Below are 12,361 nucleotides of genomic sequence, written 5' to 3' on the forward strand. Positions count from 1 at the left end.
ATTTATAATAATTATCAGTAATAAAGTTACAGTTTCCATATTATTGAGATATATTAACTGATTTTTGTGTTTCTTTATTTCAAGAAGATTGTAAATGCTCTATCTTAAATAATCTACTATTGATACATCTATTGAGTACCTACCGTACTAAGAAGAATTTTTTATTTAGTTGATTGTTTCTAAAAATTACCATACTATTCAGTATAAAGATTCAAACCTTTCTGCGTAGTAACCAGCTTTCATCTACGACGGTCAAGTATCCCTCGCTCACACCAGATCTACTTTGACATACCTACTGTGAATCCACACAGTTATGCAAAATTTGGTTGCCGATTACGTCTCTATCCCATGACACATTAAACATTTATTACTGTTTCAATTCTTACCTACACAATTTTACGAATAAATATATTTGTAGTAAGACACTTTACTGAATAATAATTATTACATTATTATATAGTTGTTTTTTAATCGAACAAAACTCTTTAAAAATATTATTTATTTCCTAATTTCTAGTCATTTTTTTTTTTTTTTTAAATATATAGTTTTTAATATTTTTTATCGTTATATTTTTTTTTAAATTTTCACTTTTTAAAATAATAACATATATTTTTAATTTATTAATATAAAATAAAATATTTTTTGGACTATTCTGATACATATAAATCGAAATTTGGAAGAGTTATAGTTTATGAGTAATAAATATTTAAAGTTTTTATAAGTATAAAATGTAGGTATTCCACTTTACTCACCAGAGCGTTAAATACCTAAATCATAAGTTACAAATTTTTATTTTTTAAAACTATTCTGCTTCAGAATCTTAAATTAAAAATGTATGTCATCATACGAAAAACTAAAAACTTAAAAAAAAATTATAACGATAAAAATATAATTTTTTTTTAAAAATAAATAATGTTTTATTTCGACTGGAAATTATGTAAAAAAAATATTTTCAAGGACGTTAATAGATATTAAAATAATGGATTGTTATTCAAAAAATAATCACCCAGTATATTGTATATATATTTTTAAAATGTATAATATATATAAGAGTGAATAATAAAAGATTAAAAGGTTACCCAGTATTATTTAAAAGGCACTGGTTATGCCTACAGATATATTGCTAAAAATAATATAAATTTTAATTTGTAGTAGTCTAGACAGATGGCACATACATGTGAGCATTACTTATTGTCTATTGACTCGATTATATTAATATTTCACTCAGGAACATTGATAGACGATATTGATTTCTCACACTATGGTTTGAAAATTAAAATATTTGTGAGATGTGTCGTCTTAATTATACTATTGATTAACTAAATTAAATGTTGGTGCACGAATCTACACTTTTGAAAGCGGATACACTATATTATACGATTAGTGTCTATCATGCATTAAAGAAAATCGATATGGTCGTAGAGAAGAGGATCATTTACGTTGTGCAGGTACTTTGTTTATTTCAAATGAAAAATATGTAAAATCAACAACATATTATTTTGTATAAAATAGAATTTCAGCATTAACTTTAAAACGTTTTGATTTTGTTGATACTTGATCCTTTAAATCGTCATAGCATTGCCATTGATCATTTGATCTTAAACCCTATGCTATGTAATGGCCGTATGATTGTCTTAATTCTCTTGCCGATTCATCAAAAGCAATTATCCCTTTTAAATTTTACACATCTCTATTAATTGTTATTGTCTTGCTAATATCTCAAATTTTCAACCAAACCTTTCCTGCATAGTATTGTGAAATTTTCGTTGTATTTTCAAGATGATTATATTTACCGAACGCTCTAAAACCTATTAATAATGAAAAATGATCATATAAATAACTACAATATAATACATTATTTAAATATTCTACTTAGTTACTACTTTTTTTTTTTTTTCATTAATTCTTTTGAATATTTTTCGTGGTTATGGTGTTAGCTTTGGGGTATTCCCCTTCAGTATTACTTCTCAGTTATATTATGTTTAATATTTTGGTTTTTTAAAAAATAACAATTTTGAACATACTAGTTAAAAAATTTTTTTTTTTAATTTTAAATATTAAATGGTTCTAGTTATAGCTATCATCACTATTATATTAGTACGTATCTAATATTATTATTATTTTATTTTTTTTTTTAATAAGCAATGACTAAAAAAAATACAAATTACGGTATTAGGATACTTAGCCACTTTCCCGTATGCTTTTAAAATAATTAAGATGTTTTTATTTACCTTTTGGTATTGACAATAGTTCCACTACTATATGGTTGGTTGGTTTTGTAACCACTTCTCTTGAGAAATTACAATTTATTGATACACAGGACTTTATAGTTGGTTGGAAAAAATCGTCTATTTCTTTTTGCAAATCAATATTCTCATCGACGCATAGAAATTTAATGATTACCCCTCGTCCCCTCCTGCCGAACTTTTTTCTTTACCAAAACATAGCATATTTTGACAAGTTAGGTATAATATAATATACGATGGCATATCTTCTAATAATTGTTTGCACATCGATGCAACCGTGTCTACTGTATTTATTAACATTATTTCTCTAACTATAGATCTTTGCTCTCCGTTATAAAATGTAGTACAAGCAAATACACGCGATTTCGTTACATTTCTTTAGACGGTCTATTTTCAATAATTTCATTTTCAAAATCAGCTACATTATTATTATTTTTTCCTTCTGTTAAATACTTTTTATAATTATTGCTAAAATTGATAACAAAGAATCTGCTGAACAAGTATTGTTCAGCGATACTTTGTTATATCTTGGTACCTACGTATATAGGTTTGCTTTGAAAACAAGAACCATTTCTGAGTAAGGCTATTTCATTAAATGTTTTCGTGTGATTGAAATCTATTTGTTCAAACCCAGGCTGTTTCACTAAATATGACTTCATAGAACGTGGTTTTGATGACGACATAGGTACTTCCTTTTTTTTCCAAATTTCAATTAAATTTTTTTCTGTTTCTAATTCGTCTATTTTAGGACACATCAAACAAATTCTTTTTTCTCCACAACTTAAAAATTATTTGTTACCACCATCAAAAAAAAATAAAACGCCACAACCATAGATAATATATAATAAATTATATAATATCTATGGCTAAAACACAGGTAAAGTTCTTCTCAATGCGATTTAAAATTTTGGTAATATTGATATAAATATGGGGGAGTAAAGTTATCCCGCGCCAAATAGTTTTTACTTTTTAACCATGTTACGCTTGTATAAGACAGAGACAACACATAATGCGGGTATAGCAATAGCGTCCTCTTAGGTTATCTAAACTATCTAAATCGTGATTTTTATAGAACAATGACAATATCATAGGCTGAAACATTATTTGTATTATTTCATTTTTAAATTTTAAAACTCCATAATTTAAATAAAATTTTAAAAATTTTACTAGGTCAATTTTTTGTACGGTAAGGTCGATAAACTTCAATTTATTAATAATAATAATAATAATAAACCATGATATTCCATTATCATTGTTGATAAAATTATGAATTATTTGTCAAAAAATTGATTTTATTTTGATTATTATTTTAATATAACATTTTTAAATAGACTATTAGACTATTTAACATGTATAATATTATATTTCTTAATATTTAATATATATATTTTTCAATTATAAGTGTTGATACATTGTTCATTTAATGTAATGTTGTCTTTAAAATTAAATAATAAACAAAGTAAATTATAATATATTATATTTATTTGTTTGACAGTCAGAAAAATAAAAAATTTATAAAAATTTATATAACATCAAAATAGGTAAATCTATGTATCTTAAAACATATTTCAGAAAAAAATAATTCAACAAAAAAATATGATTTAATACAAAATACTACAAAAAAAGTAGTTATAACAAATTCAATTTCTACAAACATTAAACTTTAAATTGACTAGTTATATCTAACATTAAATTTGACAAATTTGGATATTCTTCCTTAATGCCTAAGTCATTCAATACTTTGTTGACTCTAAAACAATTAACAGGCATAAAAAAAAAATAATAATATAAATATTTTTCTTAAACTATTTACCCTGATCGAATTGAATGATTTGACAATAATTTCTTTTTAACAATATTATCTAAAAGTTTTCCAGCATAATTTCTTATGTTTTGATTTTCTTCTAGTGCCACAAGAATCATTGATACAACAAATGTTATAGGATCATAACGAATCAAAAATTTGTTCATTTTTAATAAACGTATAACTTGCTGCAAATATAGAAATTACACATCACATCGGTAAACATTTTATAGTAAATATAAATACATACATCAATTTTCTTGTTGTCGACAAAGTCGAATAGAACATCATAACACTCATCATAAATCAACAATGCCATTATATTATATGATTTTAATGTATACATATTTTTCATTTCTTTTGGTAATTCACTAAATTTCGTATAAATGTTTCCAATATATTTGTTGGATTCTGTAAATACAATTAAAAATGTTATTAATATTAATTTATGTAAGTAATAATGATTTAATATTTCTTAAATAACTATATATCTAAATTGTTGATCAGTATATTATACGGAGAATTTATTTATTGTGTTTAAAAATATAGCAATAAATATTATGACAATATTTTTTTAGTTGTTTATATACATTTATTTTAGACTTATGGGCTATTTAATTTTGTTTGCAAAAAACAAATAGTAAGCTGATATTCTTTTAATAAGAACTAGTAATGAAATAATATAATAATTAGTTAATATACGTAATTTGTTTAGCAAAAATACTATACCGTATTAGAAATAGTAAAGTAAATTACTAATAACAAATTAAATACATTTATAATAAAATAGGTTTCTTAAAAAAAAAAATGTAGGCTAAGGCTAACAGACAGATATTTTGTAATGATTTCATATAATTGTATAAAAAATAAATAAATAAAATAAAATAATGATGATACATAATAATGAAGTATTGACCGCTTGATACCTACTTACTGTACAGATATTTTAAAATTAAAAATAATTACCCTCCTTTATCCATCCCTCAGAATGCATTTTTTGTACTTTGAATAACAAACATTTTAATGTTGAAGACAAATCGTAGTTATCTTTAGCAAACAGAAGAGTTTCAACAACATCGTTTAAATCATATGCCTGGAACAAAATTAATTTTATACTAAACAATTTCTTCATTTCTGCATGGCACTTTTTTATAGTTACTTTTGATAATATTGGACCTGTTAATTGAAGTATTATACATAAACAATACAATTGTAATTCTTCATTTTCATAACTTAAGTCTGTAATGTATGACAATATAATTTTTTCTGGAATAGCACCCTTTCTATACAGTTCACTGATAAATCTATCAAAATTAATAATTTATATAAAATAAATGAATAATCAATTTATATTAATTCAAAACACACCTGCAATTTGATATAACTTTTTTGCTAAATTCAAATTGATAACTATTTAAAGCGCTTATAAACATTTGTTGCTCCTGTTAAATAAATATTAATTATTGTATTATGTAATATTGAATTTAACATTGAAAAATGAGTAAACTTTATTTAATTATATATATATATATATATTATTTATTTATAATTTTTTATTCGTATAGGAACAAAACAATATATACAAGTATAATGTTAATGGTAATAAATAATAATCATAATAAAAATAAATATAGATCATAACATAACTATTTACCAAATTTTTGTTTTGCATTATCTGTTTTAATTTGTCTAATTCTCGTGGGTTATGTTTTGTTAAAGTACGAAATACGTCAGAGCATTTTTTTAACAGAACTTTTTGAAATGAAATTTCAGTATTTGTAATAAGTTTATTAAATTTTGAGTCATTAATCAAACTTGCACACATATCGGCATATACGTGTGTGTAATTTTGTCTTTGTAAAGCCTAAATAAATATAATGATAATACACAAGGTAAATTAGTCTAGGTATATTATTATAATTTATAATCATTATTAATGTATACAAACTCGATCATATATTATATCTGTTACTTCTTCAAGTAGTTTTATATTATTTATTGGCAAAGCAATAATTTTTCGTGTCATGTTAGCCAAGTTGGTGATATTTAAATGATAAACAATTGATCTTACAATATTCAATATTTCCTAAAGATAAAATAAATTGTAAAAAGTATTGATTATAAATTTAAATATATAAAAAGTTTAAATAACATTTTATTCTATAAATTATTAAAAAGAACTATTCTATCTCTATTTGTGTACACTTATACACTATTACAAGAATAATGAGTAGTTATTATTTAATTTCTATACTGATTTTATGAATACAGTATGTTCATTTAGGCAGAAGAAAGTAAAAAAGAGATCTAATATTTAAAGACATATTCTATCTCTATTTGTGTACACTTATACACTATTACAAGAATAATGAGTAGTTACTATTTAATCTCTATACTGATTTTATGAATACAGTATGTTCATTTAGGCAGAAGAAAGTAAAAAAGAGATCTCATATTTAAAGACATAATATTCTGTCTACAAGTTCTTACCATTTAATTTTGGTACAGATTATTGTTTCAGTCAGGTTGGATTGAAATATTAGAATATGAATTATAATAATCAAATTAACTTGTTTAACAAATGATAATTTTAAATTTACAAACAAAAAAGGAAATACGGTTTTAATAGTTATATATAACATTAAATACTTACAACTGAGTCATTTATTTGTTCCATGGTGATTTTTTTTTTTTGTATTGGATTGTCTATCAACCGATTACAAAAGAATCTGAAAAATAAAAAAAATGAATTAGAATAAACAAATTTTAAGTATGTTTTGAATGTAGCTGGTGTAAAAATATTTCACTCTTATTCTATAACTTGAATTAAAGAAACTAGTTACAAATTACAATATATTAAAATATTTTTATAATAAATCATGTATTATAATATTTCATTTGTTTATTTTCCTCTCACGATTGGAACAAATTCAAACAAATTTAAATTAAGTAATTTTTATTTAGAAACTTATTACTTATAATAAAACTTAAAGTTAATCTATTAAATTAAAAATTTAATAAAAGTTATTTAATTACTTACTATATTCTTTATGTATTATAAAGGAATCGTAATTTTATTCTGTAGAATATCTTGGATTTTTATTATTACAATAACGATTACATTACCATTAACGAAAATGCATTTTTCAACAATTTATTGAATTTAACATATGTACGTTACCTAGTTACGAGAACATAATTAAATAATCTACATATATATGAAATTACAGAAGCGCCATCTGTCCATCAAATAGGAAACTAAATTATTTTTAGAAGTCTATGGCAACCATTTAAATAAAATAAATCATTTATTTAAAGTGTTAGAAATTATAAACTTACGTACACATCTCACGGATTGATGATAATATATCCATAATTATATAATATACAATAATAATAAATAATATATAATATATTATATTATATAAATAAATATATAATATATAATATATATCTTTACATGATAATATACTACTTGCATAATCATAAGAGAGTCTCACGGCAACGGCAAGCAGAATAACTATAATATTATGACTTGAGTAACTCACTGACTGATAAACGTAGAGCCTGAACAATGATAGATCGATGCTTGCAATTTACACGGTACATTCGTAAAATCGTACCATTAATTTAGTGTGCAATAAGAAAGCATTTTACTAAATTCTCATATTAAAGTGGTGCTTTCACAAGATTTTTGAGAATCAAAAGGGTCAATGAAAATGTCTAAGTTTTGAACACCGTTAAATCAAATATTAAATAACAAATTAATCAAAATTCGAATCATATTATAATATAAATAGAATAGTACGTAAGTTTAAAAATATGATATTGATATATTAATATCACAGAACAATATACCTATGCAGTATGCCGAAATTAGTTTATTCGCCAGTAAGCTTTACTAAAAAGCCATAAAGGCAAAAACGTGATAACAAATCTCTTAATGATAAAACAAAATTCTCAATAGGTATTATTAGAAATCTGGTCTTAATTGGCACGAATTTAGATTTAAGATTAGGTTTGCCATAAAAGTTCAAGTAGGTACTAACCGGGAAATTTACGAAAATAATTTCAACAACCTTTTTGTAATTATTGTTTTTAATACAATTTAGAACACAAAATATGTAATATAATATAATAGTATATAAATAATATAATATACACTTTCTTTTTGGCATTGTTGTCTGTTGGCTACTCGTGAATCTTAAAACTATTTACTGGTTATACGTCATACAAAAATACACAATCAACGGACAACGAGAATACAGACGTCAAATTATCAGTAAAGATAATCTTTTCATACTTTCATAGAATTGGAGTGTTCGATGTGAAAATATACTATTGTAAGTTTTAGAATATAAATTTTAAAATATGATTTATAATTTTTGGTACTTATTTTATTTACACTAAACAGTAAGTCCGAGACTTTGGGGGGGGGGGGGGGTCGTCTAATAGGACGACCGGGAACTAAGTCATAAACAGGCGAGTAGTGACATGTCCCGATACACCATGATGTACGGAAACCCTATTTAAGATACCGTGACATATCGACTATCGCTTACATTGGCGTAGCAATGGTAGAAGGGGAAGGGCTATGAGTCTAAGACTTCCAAAATATAAAATAAGTCCATAAAAATTCACTCTGTACTCTACATTTTCAATTGTTGAGTAGGTATGTGTATAAGTGTACAACGCACAAATAATATAGGTATTTATAATTTATCATAAAACATATTAATATAAACAATCAAATCCAATTCATCGGCTACCTATTGAAACCGGTACAAACGAATTGCGTCCCAAGATCCCTTTTTCATACGAATTGCGTCTTAGTAAAAATTAACGGGTGCTCATGAATTGCTTCCCATGATTTTTTTTTTAAAAAGTTTACTCGAATTTCCTCCCGAAAAAAAAGTAGTCGAATAAGTAGTGACTTTCTTGTACAAGAATCGCCTACGATAGGTATAAATAATCGATTTAAGTATAACCTTACGTATTAAATAAACTGAGAAAATAATACATAAAATAAATATTTTAGTAAATAGACTTTAGTCGCAATCATTATAATTAATAATAATACAAATAATAAATAATTAATAAATCAAATAATTAAGACGATGTAAAAATTGCGGAGTAAAAATTAAAAAAAAAAATTATAAAAATTGTAGTTAATAGATTGATTAGGTAAGTTACTCTGGCCCCGCCACTTACGATTTATAAATGAAAATTAATGTCAAATTATGTAATATCATTTGTAATAGTTTTAACCACCAAAAAAAAAAATTTGTTACCCACCCACATCGGCTCAAAACGAAGTTTCCATGTGACTGGGCCACGGTGACGTTACTACAGCCCACCATTACAGAAGTTCAACTTGTAGGTACTTGAAACCTAGTAGAGATTATGTAATATCATTTGTAACTACCAAAAAAAAAACATGTGACCCACCCACATCGGCTCAAAACAAATTTAGCTCGTTAACTGTGTGACATATTTACCAAAAAATCCTGTTAGAGTAAAAAAATTGCTCATCGATCCTTTTGACTAAATGGCGCGTGTCAATTATTTTCAATTTTCATTAATAAACACTCACTCATGTTCAATTGTTTACTCTGTTATCATTTTTTTTTTGAATCTTTTTATTCTTTAAAATGTATGTATTAATTATTTATACCTTTATATCATATATAATATGTGTTTATGTTATAATATTATGTAGCTAATATCTATGTTAATAATATACTCCATAGTATATAAAGGTATTCTACAAAATATAATAAATTGTTAAAAATAATTTTCACTTCGTCAAATTAAATATTTTGCAAAGTCCATAATCAATAATATCCCAAAAACAGTCTTACCTTCATTTTAATTTTCTAAATCTCTTAAAATATTCATGTATTTGCATTTGTTCAGTTCTTAAAATTATTATTTGTAACTATATATAGGTAGGCGCTTACCTATATCATATTATTGGTGGTTATTACGACATTATTATGTAGGTACGTTTACATATATTATTATTCATTACATTGCAACACATATTATATGTTATTAATTGAACGTTTATTTAATACATAGCAATTTTTACATTATTTTGTAGCTATTCTCAATGTTTTCTTAAGTAATGATGGATTTAATATTATAGGGCATAGCCATGTAGGTTATAACCAACGATTGCATTCAAATGTATCCAGACGATTAATGGTAACACAATAACACTGTAAGTGTAGAACAAACACTCATCATTTCAAATGTTTTGATTAATCCAACTTTCAAGATGTTAGTACGTACCGACAATTAAAGCTTAATGCATATATGTATTATTGTTCTAATTTAGGTTTATATGTAGAAGGTATTTCGTTATAATATAAAATATTAGGTGTTGTACCTGTGGTATATGTGACACGGAATAATTTTCTTACTGTAGAATTGCAACATTAATGAACTTGTGGTGATGTCGAGTTCAAGTAGGTGGAAATTAATTTTTAAGTAGTTACCTACCTATACGTATGCATACACATGTACCAACTACAAGTTGTGTAAGCAAACAGATGATGAAATATTTTGAAGAGTATACCTTATGCGAGCACTTAAATAAACCATAGGCTGATATAAAAGATCATTATTATTTTTTTTTTTTTTTTTTTAGATATAACTAATAATAGATATTAGGTATAGTTGATACTGATCAGTAGGTAATATTATAGTTAAAGTTCGATGTATTACCTATATAATATTTATTAAAGTATTGTACGTGAATCCATTACTTCAAAAAAAATTAAATTGTGTACGAATATAACCAGTTAACACATACTTTATTTCAATACAAGTTGCATACCTAAGCAAAACACATTCAAACCAATTAAAATAATTTGTGTAAAAAATTATTTTAACCAGTTTAACCTAACTATTGGCATAGGAAAATTATTAAGTACCTATTTAAAAATAAGAACTTATTGTACTTATTGTGTGGGTAGGCTTAGAAAATATTGGGTAACATTTTGGTAAAAAAAAATGACATAATAACTTGCTGCTAAGATATTTATGGTTTATACTTTGTATATACATTATATATATTTGTTAATAGGTGTAATTCTATTTCCATTGGTTGGGCATAAATAGTATCTTACTCCATGTTAATCAATACCTACTACCGATTATTCGTTTTAAATTTTAAGAATTAACATAGTATATTAATTTCATAAAAATTGGTCCACAGAGGGTATCTGAAATAAATAAAAAATTCTCAATGTGTCTGCTAACCATAGTATCCGAATTTGAATATTTTAATATATCTTTCGGTTTAATTATCTATACCTATTGAAAATTATTCATTTTATGTCTAAAATTATAATTAAATATGTATTTAAAATTAAATTATTTTACTGCTTAGTTAGTTACTTGATACGACTGGAACAAATATGTTTTAAAGAACTTGTATTATACAATATTACGATCAGTAATAGCTAATACAATGTTTACATAATATGTAAATTATACGTAGACACGTAGTATCTATATAAACATGGTGTACTTATGTATTCTACATATTATATTATGTTGTTTGATTTTATTTCAGTATATTAAACTGATGACTGATGAATTGACATTTTGTACGAATGTGGACCATTATTCAGGAAAGAGTTCTTCAATGAAACAAGGTGCAAAGTATAAGGCATTTGGTAGACGACGGCTGCACTTATTATATAATATCTATTCACGCTCGACTAATAACAGTGCATTTTGTATACCTGTATGCACAAAGTAAAACATATTGTCTGTATAAAATGTTTTATTGGCTAGTTTGAATTTTACGTCTATCGATAAAACATTCACCACCACAACTATACCTATGTTTGGCTTCGACTGAAGAACGGTTATGTGCATTTTGGTTTTGCCATTAGGAACTAGGAAATGCAAACAAACTTTGGTTGTGGCGAACCATTTATCTTGAGATTAAATTAATTGCTTTGTTTCCAATACAAAATAATCCATCAAAGTGCATTATTAATACTATAATAGTTTGTGTAGCATATATAAGAACAAACTTTAAATCATTAAATATTAGTTAAATACAATAAATCAAACTTTTATAAATATAAGTATATATCTTGCATTATTCAATATGTCAATATAAAAATGTGGCTGTAATTTTAAATTTGTGAAATTTCCTATTATATTGAGACATAAATAAACTAAATAATATATTATAGTAAAAAATATCATGGCATATCTACTAGATACTAAAATGGCTAGTTAAAAATAACACCTATATTTAATATAAGCAAGTCTGATTTATAATATATAT

The 12,361-nt window shown here is 24.5% G+C and overlaps 2 protein-coding genes across 4 annotated transcripts in view; one reads left to right on the forward strand and one right to left on the reverse strand.

The window, feature by feature from the left end:
* LOC114121671 (tachykinin-like peptides receptor 99D) overlaps positions 1–12,361 on the forward strand; it is a 186,990-nt gene that overhangs the window by 65,113 nt on the left and 109,516 nt on the right. The gene's annotated exons all lie outside the window — the stretch shown is intronic.
* Positions 3,726–12,361, reverse strand: part of LOC114129503 (uncharacterized) — a 31,215-nt gene continuing 22,579 nt past the window's right edge. For 2 of the 3 annotated variants that reach the window (XM_050204529.1, XM_050204535.1), the window contains exons 2-10: positions 6,704–6,779; positions 5,999–6,136; positions 5,705–5,914; positions 5,419–5,492; positions 5,210–5,354; positions 5,017–5,143; positions 4,301–4,461; positions 4,060–4,238; positions 3,726–3,996 (exon numbers count right to left, since the gene is read on the reverse strand). In XM_050204529.1, the coding sequence (XP_050060486.1) occupies positions 3,903–3,996; positions 4,060–4,238; positions 4,301–4,461; positions 5,017–5,143; positions 5,210–5,354; positions 5,419–5,492; positions 5,705–5,914; positions 5,999–6,136; positions 6,704–6,727 (1,152 nt within the window). In that variant the 5' untranslated portion in view covers positions 6,728–6,779 and the 3' untranslated portion in view covers positions 3,726–3,902. Of the gene's footprint in view, positions 3,997–4,059; positions 4,239–4,300; positions 4,462–5,016; positions 5,144–5,209; positions 5,355–5,418; positions 5,493–5,704; positions 5,915–5,998; positions 6,137–6,703; positions 6,780–7,090; positions 7,211–12,361 lie in introns of those variants that run through there. The other variant, XM_050204525.1, reaches the window with a different exon arrangement.

The sequence above is a fragment of the Aphis gossypii genome, chromosome 1 (genome assembly GCF_020184175.1).
Source record: "Aphis gossypii isolate Hap1 chromosome 1, ASM2018417v2, whole genome shotgun sequence".
Classification (NCBI taxonomy): domain Eukaryota; kingdom Metazoa; phylum Arthropoda; class Insecta; order Hemiptera; family Aphididae; genus Aphis; species Aphis gossypii.